The sequence below is a fragment of the Planococcus citri genome, chromosome 3 (genome assembly GCF_950023065.1).
Source record: "Planococcus citri chromosome 3, ihPlaCitr1.1, whole genome shotgun sequence".
Taxonomy (NCBI): domain Eukaryota; kingdom Metazoa; phylum Arthropoda; class Insecta; order Hemiptera; family Pseudococcidae; genus Planococcus; species Planococcus citri.
Genome location: NC_088679.1, coordinates 5013044 through 5041014, shown reverse-complemented (window position 1 = coordinate 5041014; position 27971 = coordinate 5013044). Strand labels below are relative to the sequence as shown.

The 27971-nt window shown below is 33.6% G+C and overlaps 3 protein-coding genes across 11 annotated transcripts; 2 read left to right on the top strand and 1 right to left on the bottom strand.

The window, feature by feature from the left end:
* Window positions 1-294: 294 nt before the first annotated feature.
* LOC135838801 (uncharacterized) lies at window positions 295-14217 on the bottom strand. Of its 5 annotated transcripts, none has more exons than XM_065354567.1 (6): window positions 13901-14217; window positions 5634-5764; window positions 5434-5556; window positions 5142-5351; window positions 4951-5061; window positions 295-1089 (listed from the first exon to the last, which is right to left on the bottom strand). In XM_065354567.1, exons 2-6 carry the CDS (start codon window positions 5652-5654, stop codon window positions 355-357), a joined length of 1200 nt encoding a protein of 399 aa, XP_065210639.1. In that variant the 5' UTR covers window positions 5655-5764; window positions 13901-14217; the 3' UTR covers window positions 295-354. The 5 variants fall into 5 exon arrangements, with proteins under 5 accessions (XP_065210639.1, XP_065210636.1, XP_065210634.1 ...); XM_065354564.1 differs by lacking the exon at window positions 13901-14217 and adding an exon at window positions 6414-6771; XM_065354562.1 differs by lacking the exon at window positions 13901-14217 and adding an exon at window positions 6464-6771.
* LOC135838796 (uncharacterized) lies at window positions 10578-13867 on the top strand. Of its 3 annotated transcripts, none has more exons than XM_065354557.1 (8): window positions 10578-10819; window positions 10881-11003; window positions 11085-11270; window positions 11353-11535; window positions 11618-11794; window positions 11878-12539; window positions 12611-12733; window positions 12823-13867. In XM_065354557.1, exons 2-8 carry the CDS (start codon window positions 10909-10911, stop codon window positions 13152-13154), a joined length of 1758 nt encoding a protein of 585 aa, XP_065210629.1. In that variant the 5' UTR covers window positions 10578-10819; window positions 10881-10908; the 3' UTR covers window positions 13155-13867. The 3 variants fall into 3 exon arrangements, with proteins under 3 accessions (XP_065210629.1, XP_065210630.1, XP_065210628.1); XM_065354558.1 differs by having other exon boundaries at window positions 10578-11003; window positions 11878-12263; window positions 12396-12539; XM_065354556.1 differs by having other exon boundaries at window positions 10578-11003.
* Window positions 14218-14861: 644 nt separating the features above from the next.
* On the top strand, window positions 14862-26769 carry LOC135838795 (vigilin-like). Of its 3 annotated transcripts, none has more exons than XM_065354553.1 (23): window positions 14862-15044; window positions 15793-16061; window positions 16135-16350; window positions 16604-16810; window positions 17100-17315; window positions 17399-17582; window positions 18096-18226; window positions 18309-18492; window positions 18576-18682; window positions 18767-18911; window positions 19005-19180; window positions 19251-19382; window positions 19471-19626; window positions 19714-19848; window positions 19926-20153; window positions 20529-20753; window positions 21401-21539; window positions 24079-24233; window positions 24315-24443; window positions 24519-24629; window positions 24728-24922; window positions 25009-25227; window positions 25309-26769. In XM_065354553.1, exons 2-23 carry the CDS (start codon window positions 15846-15848, stop codon window positions 25546-25548), a joined length of 3846 nt encoding a protein of 1281 aa, XP_065210625.1. In that variant the 5' UTR covers window positions 14862-15044; window positions 15793-15845; the 3' UTR covers window positions 25549-26769. The 3 variants fall into 3 exon arrangements, with proteins under 3 accessions (XP_065210625.1, XP_065210627.1, XP_065210626.1); XM_065354554.1 differs by lacking the exon at window positions 14862-15044 and adding an exon at window positions 15480-15620; XM_065354555.1 differs by lacking the exon at window positions 20529-20753 and having other exon boundaries at window positions 14863-15044.
* Window positions 26770-27971: the final 1202 nt, after the last annotated feature.

Genomic DNA, 27971 nt, shown 5'->3' with positions numbered 1-27971 from the left:
GTTAACCGTGAATTTTATCAGGTTTTCCGGCCACCATCGAAAAAGAGACAGAAAACTGAATTATTCGTCTCGAACGAAAAAGTCTAAATCTTCAATGAATCAAAAAAAAAAAAAAAAAAAAAGATCAGAAGTTTTAAGGTGAGTTTTTCACTCACTCGTGAAGTTTTCGTTAAAGCTAAAACAAAAATAATTGATATAAATAGGTAACAAGAAAATATAGAAAAAGACGATGAAAATAAGAAAGGAAAAAAAATATTTTAGAAATGGAATACGAAATGTAAGAGAATATATGTGTAGTAAGAACATTCTACACGCGACACTTATACAACAAAGGAGAACAAAAATGCTCCGATATCAAAGAGGTTTCGTACATTTCACCCAGTCAATAAGATACTCTACTTTCCCATCTAGTGTTTGTCTTTTACCACAAATTCTGAATTCTTCTCCGGCTCTAACCTTGTCTAATTTTGTTTCGGCGTCACTTTTAGTCTCGTCGTTATAATATCCATAAACTACACTCTTCAGATCGGCCGTCGTCGATCCATTGGGAACTATTTTTACAGGCGTCGAACACGTCGTCGATGGTCTGGCCGCTGCAGCCACTACGGCCGCTGCCAACGCTTTATTAACGCTGGGTCGCAGATTGGCTGCAAGACCATTGAGTCGATTAATTCGACGACGTTTAACGCGTATTTCTCCGTTAGTCTTAACACATAGGTCTTTTTCACTGAGTCGACGTTTGGTCGGTCTAATCACCGGATCGGTTATCACAGCGTTTAACTGTAACGGGAGGCTGATCGACGGTTGACTTTTGGCTTTTCTAGTACGCGATGAAAGTAAATTATCTAGGTTTAAACATCGACAGGAGGGCGATGTTTCAGCACCGTTGACGACACCGTTGACGGCGGTTTGATTATTCGGTGTGGATGTTTCGTTGAAATCGCAGCAGCGATCCTCGATCGGTGACGTAGGCGGTTCGCCATTTACTATGGATGGCTGAGGTGTTTCTGGAGCCGATACCGAGGATGGCGGAGTAGGCGGTAAGTCGGCCAAATGAGCGTCCGAATTTGACGAGTTATTCGTTGTAGTCTGGGGTAACAGAAAATTTTTCAATGTTTTACTAAATCGCTAGTTTGGCAAAGGTCAATATAGACTATAGAGCTATTGAGATGTATCAGGGTCTGGATGTTACAAAATATGGCCATATGGCAAACTACATATAAATACACAGCTTTTACATGGGGGTCATTGCACTTTTCAGCAAATGTTTCGATGAAATGCGTCAAAATTATTATCATTCGAATAATTTCAAGTTTTCATTTTGTACGTTTGAATTTTTTCAAATTATACATTCGCAGGTTTCTTCCCCATGAAAAATTCAATACAAATGAAAAATATGCATTTAGACTTCGTAAACCAACCGTAAACGAAATCGGTTTGATTGTTTTGGAATTCACAGAAGAAAAACATTTTCACATTACAATAATTGGCAAAAAGCAGGTACGAGGAAATTCGCACGATTTTTTTCTGCTTATGCCATTATTTTCATTCTGAAAAATTCAAGGAGTAAGAATAACTTCCATCACACATGATCGTTCATCTCATTATCGATAAATGCAGGGCTCGTACTCGTTAGGAGGGGGGGGGGCACCCCAGCCACAATTTTGGGTGAAACTTTCGAAAGAAAATCTGGGGCTTGTGACATATCGAATTCTATGTTTTTGATGGCGCTGAACACGAATATGACGTCAGATTTTTTGATAGGACCCCATCCATGGCCCCCAGCACCTCCCCAAAAGGTGTAAAAGTTCAAAAAAGTATTTTGTTCGTGTGACACATGGAATAGTATGTTTTTGGTGACGCTGAACACGAATATGACGTCAGATTTTTGATTGGACCCGTCCACGGCCCCCAGCACCTCCCCAAAAACATGGTTACATTCGAGTGACACATGAAATAATATGTTTTCGATATCGCTGAACACGAATATTGTCATAGTTTTTTAAATCGACCTCACCCATGGCCCCCAGAACCTCCCCCAATAGGTAAAAGTCCAAAAAATTGTTGGGGGCCATAGATGGGGTCCTATCAAAAATCTGACTACATATTCGTGTTCAGCGTCACCAAAAACATAGAATTCGATATGTCACATGCCCCAGATTTTCTTTTGAATGTTTCGCCCAAAATTGGGGGTGGGGGTGCTCCCCCTCCATTAAGAGATCCCATCTCGGAACTTGAATATTTCGAAAAAGCATCAAAAGGTTCATCTATGGAAATTTTTTCAAAATTTTAAATGGTAGCTCCCACTTACAGCGCCACTTTGAAATTTGAACTTTTAATTTGAAAGTTCAACTTTCAACTTTGGAAAATTTCAAAATGCTTAAAAAGTTCTAAATGCAATGCCCTTTCGAACTGTGAAATCAGTTTTGATCAAAGTGTCATAGTTTTGGAGGAATGGGCTGTTGAAGTTGAGTACCTCGAGACAATGTAAAAATAATAGAAGCCCCCCACCCGCCCCCTGAAGGGGCTGGGACCAAACTGATTGCGGGGTTATTACTTACTGGGTGGGTAAGGGTATATATTGTAAAAAAAAATTGAGCGAAATCGAAAGACATGACTTTCAAAATCGCCTTTTTTTGGTTGAGCTGACATGGAATGACCCCAAAACTAATTTTAACGAGTAAAAAAATGTAAAAAAAGAACATTACCTACGATCAAATTAAAATGTTTTAGTTTTCAATTTCAAAAATTTTTTAGCAACTTTTTGATAAAAAAGAAACATTATTGGGTAATTTTCTGTATCAAAGTGAGAATTTCTGCAATTTTAGACAAAAAAATCCAATTTTTGATCAAAAGCAAGATTATTGGACAAGTTATAAAACTGTGATACTGTTTGAAATTTTTGGCAAAAAAATTTCAACTTTTTAGCAAACGGTTTGAAAATTTATAATTTTTGTCAATTTTTGGAAAAGTGATAGTTTTTGAAAATTTCTGGTAAAAAAGAAACTGGTAAGTAGGGTAATTTTTGGAAAAAATGATGACTTGAGCAATTTTTCTACAAAGTGAGAATTTTTGTCAAAATGCAAGAGTTCGACAATTTTAGCAAAAAGTAGCAATTTTTGAGACTTTTTTTTTCGCAATTTTTACCAAAAAAGTGAGATCTTTTTTTTGCAACTTTTTGGAAAAAACGAGAATTTTTGGAATTTTTTGTAAATTTTTGATACTTGAAAGAGCGAGACAATTTTGGTAAAAAGCGAGAATTTTCGTTAATTTTTGGCAAAATTCTAGATTTTGACAACTGATTAGCGCAAAATAATGATATGTTTTAAAATTTATGGCAAAAAATTGAGACTTGGCAATTTTTTGAAAGAAGTAGGACTTTAGGGTAAGCTATTTTAGGAGAAAAATTGAATACAATTCAAAATATTTGTTTTCTTCAAGATCTGTAAAAAATTGAACTTTTAAAAATTTGAAGAAAAAAATAATTTTATTGCAAAAAAATTATAGGAAAACAGTGCCCGCCTTTATTTTCCAAAAAAAAGTAAATTTAGAAATCAAAAAAGGTCGAAAAAGTAACAAAAAAAATAAAAAACACTTGCAAAACATTTTGAAACAGAAAAAAATCTCAAAAAATTTCGTTTATAATTAAAATCTAAAAAATGTAATTCGATATAAACTTAGGTAGGTATACAATTTTTACAAAAAACATGACTTTTTGAGAATTAGGACAAAAAAGTGATATTTTTCGCAATTTTGACCAAAAAAAGATTGATTTGCAGAAAACGAGATTTTGTAGCAATTTTGAGCAACAAAGTGAGAATTTTGCATTTTTTGGCAAAAAGCGACACTTTTGACAGTTTTATTAAAAGAAAAGAATTGTTAGCAATTTCTCCTAAAAAAGCGACACATTAGGACAATTTTTGGAAAATAGTGAAACTTCTTGGCAATTTAGCTAAAATATGAGTTTTTCCTACTTTTAACAGAAAACAAGACTTCAACAATAATTTTAGCAAAAGACATGGATTCCTGGCAATTTTTAGCAAAGACGCGATACTTTTTACCAATTTTGCTGAAAATCAAAAATTCTTGACAATAAATTTTCAAAAAAGTTAGTCTGTTTTGCAACTTTTTTGGTAAAAAAGCTCAACTTTTGGGAGCCTAATATTTTGCCAACAGTAAAACTTTTACAATTTCAATAAAAAGAAAGATTTTTTGGCAGTCATTGGCAGAAAGAAGATACTTTTTCGGTATCTTTGACAATTCCTGTCAAGCAAATGATACTTTTGGGTATTTTTGGAATTTTTTGCGAGAAACCACAATTTTTAGCAATTTTAAGCAAGCAACGAGCGTTTGATAATTTTGCTAAAGGTAGGGCTTCGTAACCATATCGCTTGAAAGGCTGCGTAGTGAGTTGAAAAAGAATAAAAAAGTGTTTACTTTCACATAAATTATTCACAGGTGATACTTTCATCAATTTTTCTCGTTTTCTTCATGAAGTTAGTATAGGGCCGAAATTTGGAAAAATTGGATTCTCGTAAATTGAGAAAAAAGCAACCAATTTAGTAACTTAGTTACTTAATGAGTAACCGAGTACGAGACCAGCCCTGCATCTGACATAATTCAACGATTTCGAAAACGAATAACAATAAAATGAAGATAATCAAAATTCGATAAAATGTTATCACAGAAAAGAAACACTTTCACCTTCTAAAAAAGATAAAGTGGTAATATCGATCTCTCACTTTACTACAGTTACTTTTCAGCTTTTTATTCACGTTATGCGAAAAATTATCTGTTTTCAACAATCAAAAGTGATAAACACGGTTACCACGTGCTCCCGAAACAATACATTTCAAAGGACGAATGAATGAATGAACCCAGACGTACGAAAAATGTAGATAAACAGAACTAGATTACATAATACTATGTAGGTAGTTAGATACTACTTACGTCATAGGGTAAGTCTTCGATAACAGTCTTTTTCGTTACAGATTGGCAGTTTTTATTACTTCGATCACAACGTTTACATTTCCAATCAACTTTGACCGACTGGATAACCGGCTGAAATATGTAAAATTATACATTACTCGAATACGAAATCAAAAATTTTGCACCGACTAGTGACTAGAGTCACAACAAACCTTATAACATTCCTGATGATACCCTCGACCACATTTTTCACATACAACTATAACGTTATTTTTCTTAGTTTGCGAACGTTTACATGTAACGCAAACGACTGAACACTCTTCGGTTTCTGGTATATTGAGAGGCGTAAGGTCTCTGAAATGTGACCAGGATTCTGTTCCATCGCCAAATTTCACTAAACATTTTTTACTTGAAACGCATATCTAGAGAAAAATCATCATTTTGAGATAATTACACACACACGTAAGGTATTATGTACAACAGTATTGGGAAATCTATTCTTACTTCTGCGATAATGCCGAAATGAAAAGTACCATCTGCTTGTGATACGAGGATATCTTCGCCTTCGTAAAAACTAAGACGTTCTTTCGTAGTACTATCTGGCGTATCGTGTTTCTCATTGACTTCCTGTAATCACAAAGATGAACGGAATAAAAATACTGTAGTAATTAAACACGACATACACTGGACCATTCGATGCATACCTTTCTTTTATCAGAAGACATATCACTGATTCTAGGTGTTCAATTACCATCAAGAAAATGGACTGTGGTATTTGAAAAGGAACGTCATGCTTTTCTAAATGCTACTGTGGAAGAGTACCGCTGCTTCACACCTGCAAATGAACAAATGATTAAATACGTACGAATTAATACGTCCCATCAGCGTTCTAGGCTCATGAACTTGGAAATATGGTTATTATTTAGACAGAATAATCTATTTATTGCACGAACATGAGAGCGAATGACCTTAAGAATAGGGATTATTTGAATAAAATCAGAAATGGGGAAACACTAAAGGTACTTCAAAAAGTACTGAAGTCAAAATTCCAAAAATTTGTCATAAATTCATTGACAGTTTAAATAGAAAGTATGCCAGTGCTACGATGAATGTTATAATAATCACCTAATAATGAATTTGGTTGGAGAAAATCAACCGCTATGCTAATGCTACCATTACGTGGGTAATGTGTTCCATGATTATGCAGAGTCGTTAACACCGACTATAAGGAACAATAATGTAAAATATATGATGACCCTATGCTTACTGTTAAACGATAAACGAGTAAAAATGAACTGGATGTATTTAAAGAGCATAATAATTATTCGATACTGAATTACGAGTAAGGCAAGTTTGTTATAAACCGAAATTTGTTATCAACGAACCGATGTGGAGCGGCCATTTTAATTCGACGGTTATTATATTCGTATAACATTTCAATCGAATAAAACTACTTTAAAATAACAATAACTGGCGATAATTACTTGAATAAATAATTAATTATTTAAAAATAATCGTACTTTAAAACACTCACCACTTCTAATTCAAACATCAAAATCAAACATTTTTCCTAGACCATTCGGGGCAGTGAGGCGTATGTGTATGTGTGTGCGTGTGTGTGTGTATCCAGATGATGAGTGGGAGTCGAACCAATCGAATTTTTTGATTACATTTTTCAAAATGAAACAAATTTTTCGAATGATATGACTAAGATTATAATTTATTTCAAACTAATTGAATAGTATTAAACGATAAAATCTAAGCTGCACTCTCTGCTATTGAAAAATAATCGAATTTGCACAAAATCAGATCTCATCATCGAAATATAAACAAAACAACAATAGATTGTTTATCAGACCGTTCACCCCCACCTGCCATCCACCATAATACCGGATCTTGTTTTGTCAGCTCGCAGGTGGATGTGTTGTGTTGGTGAGTTTGATCTTTTGAATTTATAATGATTATTATTTATTAATTTAATTTTAATTAATTACATAATTACCTATTTTTATGATTTTTATTTTTTCATTTGTGCCATTTTCATAGTTCTATACTTCGAATTTTATTATTCTCTCATATTTCAAACTTCGAATTTTAGAATTTTTATTAATAATTATTCTTTTATATTATTATTCATTTTTTTTTTTGTAGTAGGTACCTGATGGTCATGATGAATGACTATTCGTGTATTCGATGATCATTTCGTTGATAGGCATACATTTTGGATTTGGATTCATAATCCTTTCAGTCTTCGTAGTTCATTCAGATTCAGAATAATTTCAGAACTTTAAATTTTTTAAATCTCATTTTCGTTTTTTTATTTTTAAACTTTTTTTATTGAGTAGGTATTACATTTAGTCGACCATTTTGGTTCATTTTTTGATGAGTCAATTTTAAATTTATCAATTTTTTCAATCGTCAGAGTTCCAACCTCTGATTTTTTTAGGTAGGTACCTATGTAACTAGGTACCAACTACCAACTACCAAGTGTATTTCTTAACTAACGTTGACTAATGACGTACGACGTAAGTACCTAATAACTACTCGATCATTTGTTGATGAGCGTCAATTTTGCATTCATGAATTTCTTTCATCTTCACAAAAATAAAAAAAAAAACAAAAAAAAGTTAGAAACTTACAACATTTAAATTTTAAAGATTGAAAAAATAGATGTAAATTGTAAAGTCTCCTCCACAAGGAAAGATTTAATTCAAATCATGATTATGATTCATGGCATCATGGCCCATGGGTAAGTATATTTTTTGTCTCTGGCTAGCTGGCTTCTTATATGATCATTGACCAGTCCCTCTGGTCTATTACCTTTTAATGCATGAATTTTGACCTTTTTTTTGAAAAAAAATTGGCGGGAAATTTCACAAATTTGTAAATTTTTATGCAAATTGATGTTTTTTATGAAATAAATAGGTATGAAAAATGAATCTAAAATTGAGTAAATAAGTATAAAGAACATTATGTAACCAATTGGTCCATTATGGGTCCATCTTTGACCATTTTTGAGCGACCACCTGTGCATTAAAGGGTTGGTAACTGACCTACACATATCTGTATGCATGGCTTTCTGAAGTCACCCATGTGCCTGACTGTCCGACCTCTTAAGGTCATTGACTTGTGTGACTGGACTCTTAGCCCAGTCAAATAGCATGAAAAAAAATAGGTGAACCCAAACATTATTGGAATCAAAGGTTTTTTTGGTGAATATTGTCTAGGGTGGTATGCTGAACAACATACTAAAAGTCCCCGCCCCTACCCCACGAGCTAACCCTCCCACAGTGGATCAAAGCCCCCCAAAATCGTTTTTCGTCGACAACTCCTGAAATATTGAATTATGAGTAAAATGAGCTCAGTGATCATTTCATCTCCTCTCCAATACCTATCAAATGAGCTATCGAACAACTCCCTAGCCTCAAGGGGGGCGGCACTACGACCCCTCAAAGTGACGTGATTTTAATAATTTTACATGTTATGACTTATGACTTGGGACTTTTAACCTGTTCAGTGTTCTAATTGATAAAATGAAGTCAAACTTGAGGAATGGGATTCTTTTGGGAGCTGGAGTTGACTTCTGGAGTGGGAAGAGTCAAAGTTGAAAATTACAGAAAGGTCATTTTTTTTGAAGGGGCATAACATGACCCCAAATAGATGAAAAGGGTCCAACATCATACCATCGAACAGTACCCTATCTGTGATCAACATATCCAAATTTCAGCTTCCTAGGTCATCCCCATCCTATTTAAAGTGAAATTAAGGTGAAAATCCCCTATTTTTTGCCCCTATTTTCGGCCTTTTCCATCTTAAAAGGAGTGGGGATGACCTAGGAAGCTGAAATTTGGATATGTTGATCAATGATGGTATGATTTCGGACCCTTTTGATCCATTTGGGGTCATGTTATGCCCCTCCAAAAAAATGATCTTTCTGTAATTTTCAACTTTGACCCTTCCCACTCCAGAGGTCAACTATAGCTGCCAAAAGAATCCCATTCCCCAAGTTTGACTTCATTTTATCAATTAGAACAGGTTAGAAGTCCCAAGTCATAAAATGTAAAATTATTAAAATCACGTCACTTTGAGGGGTCGTAGCGCCGCCCCCTTGAGTCTAGGGAGTTGGTCGATAGCTCATTCGATAGGTATTGAAGAGGAGATGAAATGATCACTGCGCTCATTTTACTCATAATTCAATATTTCAGGAGTTCTCGACGAAAAACTGATTTTGAGGGGCTTTGATCCACGGGGGGGGGGGTAGCTCGTGGGGTAGGGGTGGAGATTTTTATTGCATTTGGACTGAGCTATCTCAAGAATCAATATTACTGATTTACTTCCAAACTTCCAAAGTCTAGCCCCCCAACATTGTGTGTTTTTCTGTCCTCTTAAGGTTATTGACCCGTCTGACTGGCCACTTAAGGTTGTTCATCTGGCCCCTAAAGGTTGCATGTTTATCTGTTGGGCCTCTCTGCAATTTATTTACAGAATTTAGTCATTTATTTTCAAGTTCTTTCAGTACCTAAGTCAGATTTGGTAGGTATCCAAATGTCCACGTTATACTTACAAAGTGATCATTTCAAAGATTAGGTAGTCATTTTTGTACGTTTTTAAAGTCTAGCATAATGTCTGGAATTGAATTCAATTTCTCCCAACTCCAAACGTTCTTGAAAGTCTGATCAAATAATTTTTTAAAATCAGATAAATTTAAATGTAGGTACTACATTGTAAATTGATAAATCTTTTTTCATTTATTTTTTTCAAATTTTGAATCTGATATAGGTAGTTACAGTTAAGGTACTTGATATTAAATTAAAGTCATAAAATATCAAAATACCATAAATAGGTCATTTTTGTTTTTTAATTAAAACCGAACTTGAAGATGAGGGTTCGTTGCATTTTTTTTTACAAAACTTTTGCAGCCTGACATTGAGTATGAAGAATTGAACAATTTTTTTTGTCCTACTTAGTAAGTAGAATAAAACACTACTTATTCACTCTCGCTAGTCGCTCGAGTCATCGAGTGATCAAATGCGCGTTTTCTTCCCACGTTTGGATAAAATATGTTATTCAACTAGTGAAATAAAGTGATTTTCGACGATTTTTAATTACTTCCCTCGCTCAGCTCGGGAAATAAACCTCAAAAATCGTCAAAAATCAGTTTATTTTACTAATAGGATAGACAATACCATTCCAAGTTTGACGCAGATCAGCGTCGTGCGGATCATCATTTTAAAAACTTTGAACAAACCCCTTGGCCCAAAAAACTAAAAAACATACCCATGAGAAAATTCATGAATTTAAAATTGACATTTTTAAATTTTATCAACAAAATGAACGAACAGGAATAGCCTTCAGTGGAGTCGAGTGTGGATACTATCAAGTTACTCTGAAGGAAGGTATCTCAAACTGGCAGAAAAAAATATTTATTTAAATTAAACCAGACAAAGCTAGATCAAAAGAGCATGCAAAAAGTTATCACCGCCCTATATAAATTTCAGGCACAAAAGTGTATTTTTGAAAATATTCGGCTCAATGGTTTAAATTTTAAAATGTGAAAAAAAATAAAAAATAAAAATTTCACAAAATTGCACCGCATCCTTCTCTGAGCTGGCAAAATAAGGCACAGTCTATCAAGTATCAACATCAGCTTATCACCAAACACCTTATTCAGCATTTCAGTTCAGCAACTTATTAATGTTCGCGGTTCCCGGATGATTTATTAATTATTTCTTTCTAATTGTCAGTGAATTTCTAGAATTGTGGAACACAATTGTTTGATTTCGAGTCACGCAATACTCTACGAAGATTTGGTATCCGTTTTATGGGACTTTATCAATCACAGTTCGAATGTAACTGCCAGCCCATCAGCCATAAATTGGACGTTAGATGTGTAAGGAAGTCACTGTCAGCCTTGCAGTTCTTATGCTTATATTCTAGTTGTATTGTTGAAGGATATACGAATAAAGCAAGAATTCAGCCATGAGTAAAAATTTAGTCCTAGTGCAGCAACTTTTCGACGACGTAATCAAACGTTGCGATACATTGTTGAAAAACAACTTCGACAAATTTCTCGAGTGAGTTATTCGTCATTTGTACCGGGTGTGTAAGTTTTCATCAATTTTAAATCCCATGTTTTACTTTCAATTTGCCAACAGTTATGCGAAGAGCCAAGAAGTGCTGAGATCGGAATTCATCAAAACTAGTAATGATTACAAATACTTGAAAACATGGTTAGATAAAGCTTGCGAGGATATTATTACATTACAGTCGGAGGAACAGAATGATTTGAGCAAGCTGTACGAAGTATTGGTGCGGAAAGACTGCGTTAAGAAATTTTACGAGTAAGCGGTTATTTTTCAAGTAACGTATGCTAGTGGTAAATTAGAATTATTGATCAGGAGTAACTTTGATCTTAACTTTTAGCTACGTGAAAGACTTGGAAGCGCTGAAATTGAACCTCGCCGAAACTATAAACAAGTACAAAAACTTGAACAGAATGATGAACACAGCCAACGTGGATATCATTTTGTTGAAATCGGAATTCAATGATTTCAATAAAAGTGATAAAGAATCATCGCGCAAAACAGTCGTTAAGGAGTTACTCAAGTACGTTCAATACTCATACCAATAGTCAATAATACCAGTAAATCAACAACTGTACTAAAAAACGTGTTGTTACTTTATACAGCGCTGAACAAGAAGCACTAAGACTGAAATTCATCGACAAAATCAAGGATTGTGAGCGTTTGAAAGATAGTTTGGATTCAGCATCCAAGAGCATAGTGGTTTTGAGGTCGAAACACGATGAGTTATTGAAACGTTATCGAGAATTATCTGAAAACAATATCGTCAAAGAATTTATCGAGTGAGTTGATCTACCACTACCCAAATTTATAACCTAAATCTATTCGTAACACGATTAATATTTGCGTCATTCAATCTTTCTAGTACCGCCAAAAATCAAGAAATCGTTCCAGTAGAAGTCACTGAAAAACCCAAAGAATCCGGATGTTCGAAAGCTAGCCTCGAACGTGCTAAAAAAGAGATCGAGTCCTTGAATTTGCAATTAGCAGAAGCTCGCAAAATGTTGAAATCTGAACGACTGAAACGCGAACAAATTGAAAAAGAATTCGATTTGACGGTGTCAGTTTCAGCTTTAACTCGTTCATTATTGAACCATAAGCAAAATGAGACCGATGATATGGGACTAAATTCATCTGTCCAGGATTCTGCGAATACCAGCGTTCTTACACTGTCGCGTCACTCAGATTCTAACATCGGATCAGATTCGTCTCCTACTTCGGAAGTGAATGAGACTGAATCAAAAAATAATGGTATAGATTTCATAGAAATTATTCCTTGCGATGCTCCCGAACAGAACCAAATTTCGTATCTTAACGAAGATGACGACGAACCAGTCGTCATAAAAGAGGAAAAAGTTGATGTATTATCTGTCTCCCCTGCAGCAAACCGTACGGATAAATTGACCGAATGTTCCAGTCTTCCCTGCGAGGATGACAGGTTATTTCAAAATGAACCGACTGAAACTGCTTCAACTTCGACGACTACTAATAATAACGGTGTGTCGTTCGTGGCTATTGAGAATTTAAGTAAGTCGTACGTAATATAATTTTTAAATCGCTGCAATAAATAAAATAACGAGTTCTCTTTCGTGGTTTAGGTCTAATAGATCGATTGCTGTTGTGTAAACGTCCTCCTACTGACAACAATCAGAAGCCAGTCATAAAAAAGAAATGTACCGAAGTACAGGAGTCATCATCTTCAGAAAAACACCAGATTCCTGGTAAGTTCGACACGTCGTCAGTCACTCATTTATGAGAGCAACTACTACATTGATTTTTGTCAACTAATACTGTACCTTGCTTAATACAGATCGACGTAAATTACGTGACCGTAAAGCCAAAACAAATGCAATCAAAGTTTCCAAATCGAAGCACAAGTCACGTTCAAGTTGCAACAATAGTAAAAAAAACTCTCCAACGAAACCCACCACTGAAAGTAGCTCATCGAAAAAAGTCGTCGTTGAAGTATTGTTTTCTTGTGAGAAATGCCACAAGTCGTTTGTTGTGAAACCTAACGAAAAGAGACTGCGAATGTGTCCATTTTGCGATCTAATAGGTTCGAGAAATCGCGTAGGAGAAGGAAGTAATCAATCTAAGTTGAAAATGACCTACGGTAGCTTCTACGAAGTTCGTAATGAATAAGCGATCGTTGATATTATCGTCAAGTCATTTATATCGCTATTTTGCGGATTGTTTAATTTTTTGCAATAGAATACCAATGAAGAATTTGTAACCGAGAATTTTCAGAGAAATCCGATGGACATTTCGAATGCAACTAGTGCAAAAAAAAGCATATGTGACTAAATTTAAATTGAATAAACACACTGTGGTGATGCATATTCTCGAAAGATTCTAGTTCTAAAAATCAAAATTTTCATGGCCATGGGCAGTCTTGTTCCAAAAAATGCATAAAGGCACACCTACTCAAACATCTTTATTCTTAAACTGAGCAGATATTTACGAATGCTGTGTGCTTATTACCGATTATGAACAGAAGAGATTCTATTTTAATAACGTTTTCTGTCAGATATCTTTCGAAGAAAAGCAAATATCCATCAACATTTCTCAACGGTTACGAATTCTGTTTTACCTACTCAAGTTCCAAACAAAGAATCGAACATGGAATCGAATTATTTCGAAATCATTTTGTTTGTACTTACATATTGCGTGGTACCCAACTTACTCGCAGTATGACTTTCAGACATATTCTAAGTTGGACTTTAATTTTTAGAACGAACGTGTGTTTCAATTTTTACTTTACCACTTTTTAGTTTCTAAGTACTTAGTTTTATTTTATCTGCTGTACATATGTTGTTCATTGATTGAAAAAATTACACGAGTCTTCCAAATGAAAAGTTCAGTGTTTAAAATTTATAATAGGTACTTACTCATTTAGTCATTCGAATTTCATTTGATTGAATTTTAGTATTGTGTGGAACTCGACTTCTGACTAGAAAAAAATTGTTGTTGCAGTTTTTTACCCAATCGTATTTTTTTGAGCATTTTTCGAAAATTGGCTCCATCAGCCTATTTTGATTTTTGAATTGTTTTTGTGACAGTTTTGATTTTATATTTTCAACGATTTCAATTTTACTGTTTTCATTTCATCAATTTTTTTTCTCTTTAGATGAAGATGAATCATCCATCGTTCATTGAACTGAGTACTTTTCTCGTCATTTTAAAACTCAAAAGTTATTATTTGTATTTGAATTTAAATTTTGAAAACAATGAAAACTTCATTTTCGTCTTTCGAATTTGATCTTCATCAAATCAAGGGCGAATTTCGGTGAAAAATAAAAATCGGTCATCGAAAAACAAAACTGGATGGCACGTTCGCCGTCACTTGACGCCAGAAACAAGCAAAAACCGATCATTCTAAAGGCTCGTTTAGACTATGACAGTACTGTCATGAAAGTGCTGTCATGACAGCAACTTTCACAGTATAAATTGCACTGTCATGTACTGTCACCCCACTGTGACAGTACTGTCACACTATCATGCATGCATGATAGTAGAGCATGACAGTGAAAGTGAGGAAGGTGTTTCGAGTTTTTTTCTCACCTTTATAATTATGGCTAGTGTGAAATGAAGTTAAAAGTTCAGTATTTTCATATTTCTGGTGATATTTTATGATTTAAGGACAAAAGAAGCTCTTTAGGTCAGAATGAAGGGTTGAAAGTGTACTTTGTGTGTAAACACCTCTGTCATGAAAGCGTGAAAATCAACAACTTTCATGAAAGCACTATCACGACAGCACTGTCATAGTGTAAACGAGCCTTAAAACCCAAATTAAACTTTATAAAATCCAGATTCTCTCTAAAATCCACTGGCCAAATGGCTAAAATTTAGCTAAACGAACAAAGCTAGTGCAATCTGCAGCACCTCACTTCAGTCAGATTAATATGTATGTTCATTTTACCGTCAGCGTTTAATCGTTGAAAGTAAAATTTTGGTAATGATAATTTTTTGATCTTTTCATCATAAAATTGAAGTCGTAATTGTTCGCAGAAGTCTACGTTACAGTTAAACCGAGTAAGTTCTTACATTACTCCATTCATTCATACTCTTAAACTTATGTCATATCGTAGAACATGTGAATGGCATGCATGACACGTCGACTTACGATTCAATGTACCGAATTTATTCCTATTTTTGATGGTTTTATGGTTTGATTTATCGTGTTACGAGTTACTCTTTATGTTCTTTACGTGTTGTAAACATTATATTTCACGTAGTAGTAAATGTGTTCTGCGGTATAATCACTTCTCTTCTAATTCTTTTCCTAATGAACAGCTGATACCGATGTTTTTTTACTCGTGCTCTGTTGCCTCTGTTATAAAATCCTCTCTCGTGTAATTTCATCCTGAAAATTATTATCGCCGAAATTGTGTAATAAGTATTAGATAATTATTCCGTTGATTCGTTTTTCCATATTGTTATCGATGAAAGTTTCCTTCTATCATTCGTTCATTTTGTGTTGTGTTATCAAATAAGTAATTCGATGCAATTTAACTTTTCAAAAGTGGTGTTTATCGTGTATTTGTTGCGTTGTGTTCTTCAATGATTCCCAATATGTGTGTTTTTTTCCCTTCGAACAAGTACCTAAAAGTTAGTTTCGATCTTCATGATCATGTAAAATGTCTAATAATGAGTATTAGTGTAAACGTATTGTGAATTTTCATATCCTCACTATTGCATAAATCAAACTGTAAAACCTGTAATCGTAAAGACTAAAACTCGTTTTAATAATCCCTGTTCAACTTCTTTTTTTTTTTTACAGTGATATTGCAGAGGAGAGTGTTAAACTACTCGGAAGACAGATTTTAACATTTTATGGCATCATTCAACGCGAAAATGAACAGTAACGAAGAAATGAAAACTTTGAATTCGGGTAACCCAGCTTACAGCTATGACGAGGTATTCCCCGCATTGCCTGGAGGCTTACCAGGAGGAATCAAGGTGCAAAATGGTCCAAATCCTGTTAATCAGGCGGTCATCTTTAATAATCAGCATAACAAGATGAGGATCAATTCCACCGAAGTGACTCAGGTACACGAATCAGTCATTTTTTTCATCGTTACTTCATTCGACATGTGATTCTCATTCGAGTATTTTTTTCTAGGTTTTCTGCGTGCCGGCCGAAGAACGAAAGTACGATCATAGTGAAAAGTTCGGCGAGAGCGAATCTCTAAGGACTTGTACGCAAATCAGTAAAGAAACCGGTGCTCGTATTGAAATCAGTACTTCGAAGGATAAATCGTTAACGTTCTTGATTACTGGAAAGGTGCAAAGTGTGCAGGAAGCTCGTCGCAAAGTTTTGATCAATTTTCAAACTCAGGTAAATATTGCAATTCTTTTGACTGACGACAGTCACGTAACTGTTTATCTGGTTATCCGATGATGAAACCTTGACTACGTATAATTGTGTACGTTTTCGTATTATTTATTCAGCTGTGTAATTATTGTTATATATTGCGGTACAATTGAAATAGTACTCTTTCTTGCAAATTGATTATGCGATTTTGTTTTTCTATTAGCGAGTTACCAATTTTTATGGTTTTTATTGACAATTTTTTTTTTTTCAATTTTAGGCAAATATCTCGATCAGCATCCCTAAAGATCATCATCGTTGGATTCTGGGTCAAAAAGGACAAAGATTAAAGGATTTGGAAAAAAATACCGGAACCAAAATAAGCATACCGGCTATCAACGATCAGTCTGATAAAATCACCGTCGTTGGAACTCGAGAAAGTATCGAAAAAGCGGTTCACGAAATTCGTGTCATTTCTGACGAACAGGTACGCAGAATGTTCTCTGCTTTTGGTAGAGATTGGTGACATTAATGGGGAATTTATCTCGATATTGTGAATACATTTAATCAATGATAACAATGTTGGTAATGTTATCATTACGGTTAAATTATCTGTTCGCACTTATCTTCGGTCAAAGGTCGTGACAAAAATTTTAATCGAGAATTTAAATTTGTGGTTGTTTGAAAACAATGTCATATTTTTCTAAACTTGAGTACTCAGAACCTATATAGTATTTTCATGCTTTGATATATATGTTTTCACGATTTAATTTCAGTCGAAGAAAGCATTTGTCAGAGTGAGCGTACCGAAAATCTATCATCCCTTCGTTACCGGCGCGAATAACGAGAAAATCAATCAACTGAGTCACGAAACGAATACCAGGATCAATATACCTCCGCCTTCCGTCGATAACACCGAAATAACCATAACTGGAGAAAAAGAAGGAGTATTGAATGCTAAAAATCGAATCATGCAGATATATCAAGATATGGTAGCTACACGTCTCGAATACACCGTATATTGGACTATTTTACTCGAGTTAAATTTATTCACGAGCTTCGTGTTTTTTTATAGGAAAAAAATTGTAAAAATATCAGCGTCGAAGTACCGAAATGGCAACACAAATACGTAATCGGACACAAAGGCTCAACAATGGCTGAAATCTTGCAAGAAACCGGCGTCAGTGTAGAAGTACCTCCGGCTGACGTCGTCGGTGACACCATCACTTTACGTGGACCGTGCCAAGTTCTCGGAGATGGTACGATTAATTTTCTTACTTGGACAAAAAACTGCAATTTCTTCGAATAATTTCTCAAGCTTCGTTGATAATGGCCAGATAGATGCCCCTTGGTTGAAATTCTTTTTTAAATGCAACTTTTCCGCAGTTTTAGGCTACTTTAATTATAAATGAAGCTTCAGCAAAAAAAAAACTTTGTGTGCATCAGCGGAAATTACCCACCTTGTCGCGTTTAAATTGCCTCGCTGTCGTTTAGTTTTGATTTGATTAATGAAGAAGGTATTATAATGAGCTAGCATAGTGTCGAATTTTTATTATACAGCAGTGGACAAGTAAGAGATAGGAATTTACATGTGCAATGAAATTATAAATTTGACCTCAACATTTTTTTTTTCAACGTAAGGAATGGCCTATTATATAATTATTCGAAGCTAGAGAAAGAAAGAAAGCGTTTTGTTTTAATGACTTATGTTTTAATTTTTTTTTTTACCGAATGTCTTAGTTGCTAAAATATGTATCGTTCGCTTGTTTCAGCTTTGAAATATTTATTCGCCAAGGCAACGAGTATGCAATGTGTGGAAATCGATGCTCCGTCTAATATCCATAAATTGATAATTGGTAAAAAGGCTGCGTTCATTAAAGATTTGCAGGAAACTTATAAACAAGTACGTTGAGATTAGTTATTCGGATCGAAACAATAATAAGAACGAGTTTTAGTAACTTTTAATAATTTTCGTATCGTTTTAGTGTCACGTTGAATTCATCAACGGTAGTGATAAAATCAGAGTCGAATGTTTACCAGACGTCATAAACGAAGTGAAGCAAAAGTTGGAAGAAAGAGTTCATTATTATTTACACGAGTACGCTACCGTTGAAATCGATGTCAATCCGAAGCATTTCAAACACATTATTGGCAAAAGTGGAGGAAATGGTGAGTTTAGAGAAATGAAAATCATTATATTTGAGATAATATTTTTATTCTTTTTTTTTCTAAAATTTCGTTTTATATCACAGTGAACAGATTAAAAAGTGGTAACGATGTTTCGATTACGATCACCGACGACACTAAAAACTGTATAAAAATCGAAGGTGCTAAAGATGACGTTGCTGTAGTCAAACGTGTAAGTTGATCTCACACTTCGATATTGAACGAAGGGATTTCGAAGAAAATCCAGTCATTTCTAATCGACGGTTTATACATTTAGGAACTAGAAGAACAAATTAGAAAATTGGAGAACGAACGAGAAATTGAAATTCACATTGATCAGAAACACCATAGGACATATAGTGGAAATAGACGCAGGGAATTACAAGATTTGTACAAAGTTAATATAATTTTCCCGAATGTTGGTGAGTTGCTGCAGATTTTTAGCTTGTGTATCGTTTCGTTGATAATTTATTCGTCCATGTTTACTAATTCGTTGTTCGGTTTATTTCGCAAAGGTGACACGAGCGATGTAGTGAAAATCAAAGGACAGAAAGAAGACGTCGATAAATGCAAAGAATATATTCTGAAATCGGTTAAAGAATTGGATGAAAATAGCTACACTTTGAAAGTACCGATTTACAAGCAGTTCCATAGGTTTGTGATCGGACGTGCTGGAGCCAATATTAAAAAGGTATGAATTTTTACGGTCTGTAATTATTGAGAAAAATCCATTGTTTATTGAAAATTTTTCGTATTTTTAGATACGCGACGATACGACTACTAAAATCGATCTGCCATCGGAAGGAGATAAAAATGATTTGATTACTATTACGGGTAAAAAGGAAAACGTCGAAGAAGCTCGAGATCGAATTCTTAAAATACAAAAAGAAATGGTAAATTCATCACGACTGATTCCCTCCCCCCCTCCCCCAAATTCGTTCTGGATTTGATACAAACGTGCGTTTTATTCGAAAATTTCAGGAATTGGTTCATGGAATAACGGAAGAAGCGTCTAAACCGAAACCAGAAGCTGTTGCTACTAACGAGAAACCCCAACCGACTATAACGATTGAAATCAAAGCTAAACCGGAACACCATAAATTTTTAATCGGCAAAAGTGGACTGAAAATTAAAAAGGTACTGGCAAATTTATATCGTGTGTTTTCGTGTATTTCTTCTTCTTCGACTACGAAATATTCTACTAAAACTGATGATTTATTCAAGGTGCGTGACTTAACCGGTGCCCGTATTACTTTCCCGAATGAAGGCGACGAAGATAAAGAACGTATTATAATCCAAGGTAGAAAAGACGCCGTCGAACGAGCAAAGGAAGAATTAGAATCGATGATTGACCAGATCGTAAGTGTAGAAATATTCAATTTATTGCGTTGTCTCGTTTTCGGCGCGATTTTGCTCACGAATAGCTTTTTCATCAGAATAATACCGTCGAAGAAGTCGTACACGTGAATCCGAAATATCACAAGCATTTCATCAGTAACCGCGGAGAGCTTATTCATAAAATTAGCGAGGATTGCGGAGGTGTTACCATATCATTCCCCCGACTGTCTAGCGCTGGACCCAATGAATCCAAAGTTATCGTCAAGGGTAAACCGAACGGTGTCAAAGAAGCTATTAAAAGGATTGAACAAGAAGTACAGGAATTGGTATGTATAGTTTTGGCGAACGAATAATCACTAGTAGAGTATTGTCTATGCCCTATTATCCTCCTATCCTGTTGGCAGCTGTCATTTAATTAATCGCCAACTGGTGGTGAGCATATTAACTGGAAATTTCTTTTAAAAATTCAGATATTCAAGGCTCATACTTTTTTTTTTGTTGAAATTCCGTTGACAATCATTTTGATCTACAGAAAAAACAAAAAATTACCAAAACTCCAACTCCCTAAACTGAAAATGACAGTTGCCAATATTATAATATATCGCACCAATTCCGTCAAGTTCAACGTTGGCTTTCTGTGACCTTTCCTCCATTAATGGTAGCGTTTAACCATACGATAGTGATTAGGGTTAATTGTTTAGGATAAATTAGAAGACGAAATACATGTAGCGCCTCGACACCATAAGCATTTTATGTCGCGTAAAGGTAGAGTCTTACAAAGTATCGTACACGAATGCGGTGGAAGTGACCGGGTCACGATATCTTTTCCTCGAATCGATATTAAAGACTCGAGAGTGGCTTTGAAAGGATTAAAAGATGCCGTACAGTTAGCTAAAAGAAGAATTTTTGAAATAGTGAAAGATTTGGTAAGCTAGCGACGACGTTGTTTCAATATTACAACGTTTTGCTGCGCTTAAGCCTGCTGCCATTGTGCATTGTGCATTTTCTATCTTTTCTTATCGTAATTATTTTGCCGGCATCGTGTGTTCGTAGTTTTGAAATGTATCTGTAAGCCTCGAAAGAGTTGTGAGAAAATTGTAGGTATTATTTTTTTTTCTTTGGTATTCTGCTTTTCTACAGATGCAGCGTGTTTACGAGTTTTTTGGTTAGAATTACGAAGAGAGTTTAATTCGTGTGTCATCACACGTTATTGTACGAGCTATATTTTTGTATTTTTGGATATTCTTATTTTTATTCTAGATGCAGAAATGATTCATTATTTTTTACTATTCGCTTTTTTTTATATTCTTATAAATCGTAAACATCGTAAACGCTTGATCGAGTCTTTTTTTTTTTTGTATAATAAGTAGATAGATGTCGTTTTTTCAGCCACGAGATTTTTTTTTTCATTTTTGAATTGAATATTTTTGTGGTATTATTATTATTATTATTATTCACGTAGATTCGTATCGATTTATTTTCTTTTTCTTTATTTCATTAATGTTTCAATGAACTGGTTGGTTTCCATTATTTTTTAATAATCGTTGTTTTTGGTGTTTTTTTCCGATTTCAGGAAGAACAGATTACGATCGAAGTTTACATACCAAATAGAGATCACAAGGTTTTAATCAGATCGAGAACGCCACCCACGATCAGTGATATCGAAAGACAGAACAATGTTAAAATATCGTTTGCAGACAGGATCAGCGGAGGTTAGTATCGAGGTTTTATTTCACGATAGGTTGTGAATATTCAATCATGTCGATCGAGTAAAACGTAGTTGGACCCTTGAGACGAAACAATAAACGCTAAATAAAGACCTTGCCTTCTGCGAAAATTGACCAAAAACAGCCAAAAGTATTGCATTTGATTTAAATTGCCAAAATTCTCAAAATTCCTCAAAATTTTCGCTTTTTTAGTCTCGCTTTTTTCCAAAAATTGCCAAAAATAATTTTTTTTTTTTTAAAAATTGAAACTTGCTTTTTTATGACGAAAAAATTCCAAAAAGTCGTAGTACTTATCTTTTTTTTCAAAAATTGTCCAAAAGTCTCGCCTTTTCCCCAGAAATTGATAAAAAGCTGCTATTTTTTCTGAAATAAACCCAAGAGTTGGTTTTAGTCAAAAACTGCCAAAATTGTCGTTTTTTACAACAACAAAAAAAAAAAAAAAATGCAAAAAGACGTCATTTTTTGATAAAAATTTCGAAAAGTCAAACTTTTTGCCAGTATATTTGCACAAAAATCCTGCACTTTTCTAAGATTTTCAAGGTCTATTTTTTATCGAAAAATTTCTTATAATACCTCGCTTTTTTGTTGGAAATTTTCAAAAAGTCTCTTTTTTCCAAAAACTCAGTCGTAAGTCTCTTTTTTGCAAAACCCCTGCCTTTTGGTATAAAATTGTCAGAATCATCTCACTTTCGCGAAAGAAATTGCAAAATACAAACAGTATTTTTTTGATTTTTTCCCCCACTAAATTGCTAAAAAAAATTTACTTTTTTACCTAAAAATTCCAATAGCAGTCGAAAAGTCTTACTATTTTGACAAAAATCACTCTGAATTGTCATTTTTTTTTTGCACAAAATAATGGTCTTTGACCAAAAAAATGCCAAAAAGCTTTACCTTTAGCTAAAATGGTCGAAATCTCGTTTTTTTTTTTTTTTTTGTCATAAATGCCCAAAATTTTTGCTTTTTCCTCAAAAATTGCCGAAAAAATCGTATTTTCTGAAATTTTTAAAGTCTCGCTCAAGTTTCATTATTAGATTTCAACTAAAATTATGTGTAATCCTATTTTTTTTTCACCTATTTCTTAAGTTGAATTTTTTGACTTTTTCCCTACCATTTAAAATTTTCAACTTTTTTTACTATTCTAGTTACTTATTTTGAAAAAAATTGAGTGCAAGCCCTGTGCATCTGCCTTTTCAGCGTTAAGGTTGTCAAAATTGCCTCAGAGTTTCGTTCCTTGGTAAAAATTGCTAAAAACTTGTCACTTTTTCACAAAATTTTCCAGAAATTGTCAAAAAGTCTCGTCTTTTTACTAAAAAATTGGAAAAGAGTGTCGTTTTCAACAAAAAAAATGCGCCAAGAAATAATTTTTTGCCAAAAATCGTTGAAAACACTCGTTTTTGGGAAAATCACGATTACATCTAATTTTTTTCCAAAAATTACCCGAAGTCTCAATTTTTTCCATCGAAACAAAAAATTGCAACAAGTCTCATTTTCACCACAAAAATTGGCAAAAATTTTTTCGACAGAAAATTCTCGCTTTTTTGCAAAATTCCAAAAAAGTTTGCCTTTTTTTCAAAAATGATGAAAAATTCTCGTTTTTTCAGAAATTGTAAAAAATGTTTAGTTTTTTGACAAATGGCTGAACATTGCCATTGTTTTGCAAATAATTCTGAAAAGTCCATCTTTTTTCCAAAATTGTTTTAAAGTTTTGCTTTTTTGCGAAAATTGTGAAAAAAGTGTCATTTTTTGCCAACTTCTGCAAAAAAAAGTCCTGGTTTTTGCTAAAAATCAACAAAAAGTTTCGCTTTTTCACAAAATTGTTGAAAAATATCGCTTTAAAAAGAATTTTTTTTGGATTGTAAGAAAAGTCTAGCTTAATTTTTTTCCAGAAATTGCCATATAAAGCAATCATTTTTGCTTAAATGGTCAAAGTCTTAATTTTTGACAAATTATGTTAAAAATTCTTGCTTTCTCTGAAAAACGACAAAATTTTTCCGTTTTTAGCAAATTGCCAAAAAATTGTCTTTTTTGCAAACAATTTCCAAAAACGGTCAAATTTTTCCAAAAAATGTCTAAAAGTTTCGCTTTTTGCCCTAAAGTGCAATAAATTATCATTTTTGCTGTTTTTTGACAAAAATTCTTACTTTTTAGCATAATTGCTGAAAAGTCTGTTTTTTTTTCAAAATTGTCAAAAAGTCTTGCATTTTGGTCAGAAATTTGTAAAAAGCATCATTTTTTGTCAATATTTCTCAAAAAGTTCTGCTTTTTGCAAAAAAAAATCAAAACTACCCTTTGAAAAAAAAATAGTCAAAAATTCTCGCTTTTTCAAAAATTGATGACATTTTTTTTTTGTTTTTTAGTAAAATAGTTAAATGTTATTGTTTTTTTTTAATTCCAAAAAATTTCAGTTTTGTTCAAAAATCACCCAGTAATTTCGCTTGTTTGCCAAAAATTGTTGTTTTTTGACAGAAATTTGTTGCCAAGAGCCATGTATTAAATTTCTTTTTCTTTTTTTCTTTTTTTACAGATAATTATCAGCAAAATGGAATTTCTGAAATCAACGGACACGCCGAAGATAAAGATCAGGCCAAGCCTTGCGACATTGTTTATATTACCGGTAAACCAGAAAATTGCGAGAGTGCAAAGCAGAGTCTTCTAGATATTGTTCCAATTACTTTAGAGGTAAATTTCAAGATGAAATAGTATACTAAAATGGTTTAAATAATATATGTACTTTATTTTAAATATTTCATTTTTTTTCAGCTTAATATACCTTATGGCTATCACGGTTCGATTATCGGACCAAGCGGGAAACATATCCGCGACATTATTAATGAGCATGACGTACAAGTGGACGTACCTCAGATAGACAAGAAATTAGATTTAATTAAAGTAAGTGTTTCTCTCATAGCTGCGATATTTCTATTATTACTTAATGACGATTCGTTAATCAACGTATTATTACAGATAAGAGGCAGGCCTGCATCTGTAGAAAAGGCGAAGGAAGCAATTCTCAGGAGAAAGAAGAAAATCGACGACGAACGAGAAGAAAAAGAACTGAGAAGTTACGTAGTGCGGGTACGTACACTGATTCTTTTCTATCTACTTGAAAGTTTTCGTGTTTCTTTACTACGCCAAAATGGAGATAAATAAACGTAAATGAAAATGTATTACAGTTGGACGTAGATCCGGAATATCATCCGCAAATAATCGGACGTAAAGGCGAAGTTATCAAAAAGATAAGAAATGACCACAACGTCACCATAAGTTTACCCAAAAAGGAAGATCCCGATAATATCATATCAATTACCGGTTTACAACAAGATGTAGAAGCCGCGAAAGAGGATATCCTCAGTATAGTTCAACGTTTGGTTAGTTTCTCTTTAATCTTTACCCAAAATCTTATCACTTTTATTTCACGTTATATTCGAATGATCGAAATATCGATATTTTGCAGGAAAGTCGATATCGCGAAGAAATCAACATCGATCGTCGCGTCCATCCTAGAATGATCGGAGCTAAAGGTCGACAAATCAGAAAGATAATGGAAGAGTTCGACGTTGAGATCAGATTCCCTCGCAATACAGATGCTGATCCCAATACCGTTGTGATATTCGGCGACGAAGATAAGATCGCTGATTGTAAAGATCATCTGTTGACTTTGGAAGAAGACTTTGTAAGTTTATGAAAATATGTATTTTCACGTAAGACTGCGCTCGGATTAAATACTAAAATTCGTACGATCATTTATTTACAGCTTCAAAACGTTCACGATGACGTGAAAGCGCCAAGTACCGCGGATACGATATTCGACGGCGGAAATACTCGTAATAATCGCGACGAAGCCGGATTCGTCGTGAAAAATGCCCCTTGGGATCAAAAAGCACCAGATACGAGCAGTATTGCGGAGTTTCCGTCTTTCGGAGCCGTCGATAATAGTAAAACTTTCGCTCAGTTAGGGTCCGAATCGAAACCTGCTTGGGGGCCACGGCGTTAGTGCCTTAGTGCCTTTTTATTTATTTATTTTTTTTCTTAAATTAGGGTCCTTTTTTCTTTTTCTTTTCTCTTTTTTTTTTTGAAATTAAATTATTTAATACATAATAACTTCCATTTTAGAAATAGTACCGTCGTTGACTGACCAATGATGATTTTTCAAAAAGATCTTGTACATTTTATATATCGCGTGCGTAGTGAGAACGTTTTTGCAGGGATTTAAATGTCTTGTTTTCGATGTACCTAACTATTACGGAAATAATAATTTTAAAAATGAAAAAAAAAAGAATTTACGTCTACGTAATTTTTTTCTCTTAAAATTAAATTTTTTTAGTATATTAATAATTCAGTTATTTAAATTTATTGTTTCTTGTAATATTTATTTATATATGATTTTTCCTTTGTCGATGAATATTTTCTGTGAAAAGTACTATGAATCTTGAAGAATGAAGATATGTTCGCTTTTTTTTCATTTCTTTTCCCTGTGAAATAAATTAGTCGTTCGTTGCCTTTGGCGTAGCATATTTTTACCATGTATTTATTACCTTAATAATTTTTTTTTTCTCCTTTATTTATTTTTTAAAATGAGTTTATTATTGTTATGCAATGTTTCGTATAATCGTTCGAGCACACCATTTTTGATATTTCATTTTAACAGAATATTGTTTAGTATTTATTCTCCCTGTATTTTTGTTTTCTTCTTTTTTTGCGAATCAAACCGAGTTACGCTCGCAAAATGTTTGTTTTGACGGTTTATTTCTCTTTTTTCCTTTTTTTTTTTTTTTTTGTTACTTACCTGTTGTTTACATTTGTACCGTGTACATGTACGTGCTTTTAAAAGAATTTTTATCGATGAAATGTAATTTATGATGATGAAAAAAGAAAATAAACAAGATATGTTTATTACATTGAGTAATACGATAAATCGATGTGAATATGGATTAAGATGCGAGACGTGATCATGAGTGATGCAGGTTTGCAGTGCTGAATTTCTTCTTTGTTGCCTAGCGGTAAATAAATCTTCTCGATGTAGAGATTAATTTTACGATTTTTTTTTCATTTAATTAATCGCGTGAGATTTCTACTTCGTGACTTGTATATTACTTTTATATTTTTATTGTAGTTTTGTTTTCCGTGATAATTCGTATGTAGGCCTGTGAATTATGTGAAAAATTGAAACAATTAACAAAATCGTTTAAAATAAATTTGATTTTTTTGAGATTGATTTGATTTTAAATTCATGTTCTTCGGAGTGGTTTAGATGTTGGTTTTGGTCTTTTCGTGTTGAATATGAAATTCTGTATTAGTGAATGATTTTTTCGACTTCTAAAATTTTAGAATTTGAACGATATTCTTTCAGAAATGTTATTGAAAAAGAATAGGATACTTCGTGTTAATAAAATTGCATAACCAGTTTGCCGTAAATTCAATAAGGAAAATTTTTCGAAGGGAGAACCTTGAGATTCTGGTAAAAAAAAAAGTGTACCTCGATTATTTATTGCTCATGTAAATTTCCAGGTTTTCTGGGGAAATTGAAAATTCCACTGGAGCCTCCAAAGTGATTCGAAACAGCGAGATTTGCCAGAGAGTTGGTTTCATCAGATAGACAAAGCCATTCAGACAAATTTTAGAGATTTCCTCACGAACATAGAATTTTTGATTTTTTAAATTCTTTCTCATCTAATAAAGTATATTCTGGTCAAAAAAAAATGTATTTGAGAGTTGTCCTCCTGGAAATTGGATGAAATGTAGATGAACTCGTTAAATAGGGAGCTGCTCATGTTAATTTTCAAGATTTTTGGAGAAATTGAAAATCGTGCTGGAAACTCCAGTAAGTTGCTGAATAAACGGAAAATGCTCGATTTTTTTTCAATTTGATAAAAAAAACGCACTCGAAATTGATTTTCAGGTTTTATGGAGAAATTTTAAAATTAAGGAGAAATCGAAAATCGTCTTGAAAGCTCCATTATGGCTCGACCCCCCCCCTCACACATGAAAATGAAAATTGAAAGTAAAACATTAAGTAGTAAGTACCCAAAATTATAATTTTTTTCTTATTCCTTGAAACAAATTTTTCGACAAATTTTCACTCGAGAAGTAGGTAAGTAATTTTATCTTTATTTTCGTTTAAAAAAACCGTCCATTGTGAAATTGTTTCAGAAAATCACCTCAATCGATTTTTCATGCCTAAAAATCTGATTTGGCCCAAATCTTGTATTTATGCTAATTTCAAAAATTTCTCTGTGAATAGAAAATTTTCATTTTTCGAATTTTTGAGAGATGAAACTCCTTGACTTAATAAGTCAAAAAATACGCCGAAACTCCATTTCTAATAGTTTAAATCCATTTTCACGTGTTCTGGAGAAATTTTTCATTTTGAGGTCTCCCCCGACTTTAATCTGTTGGGAGATGGGATTATGATGATGA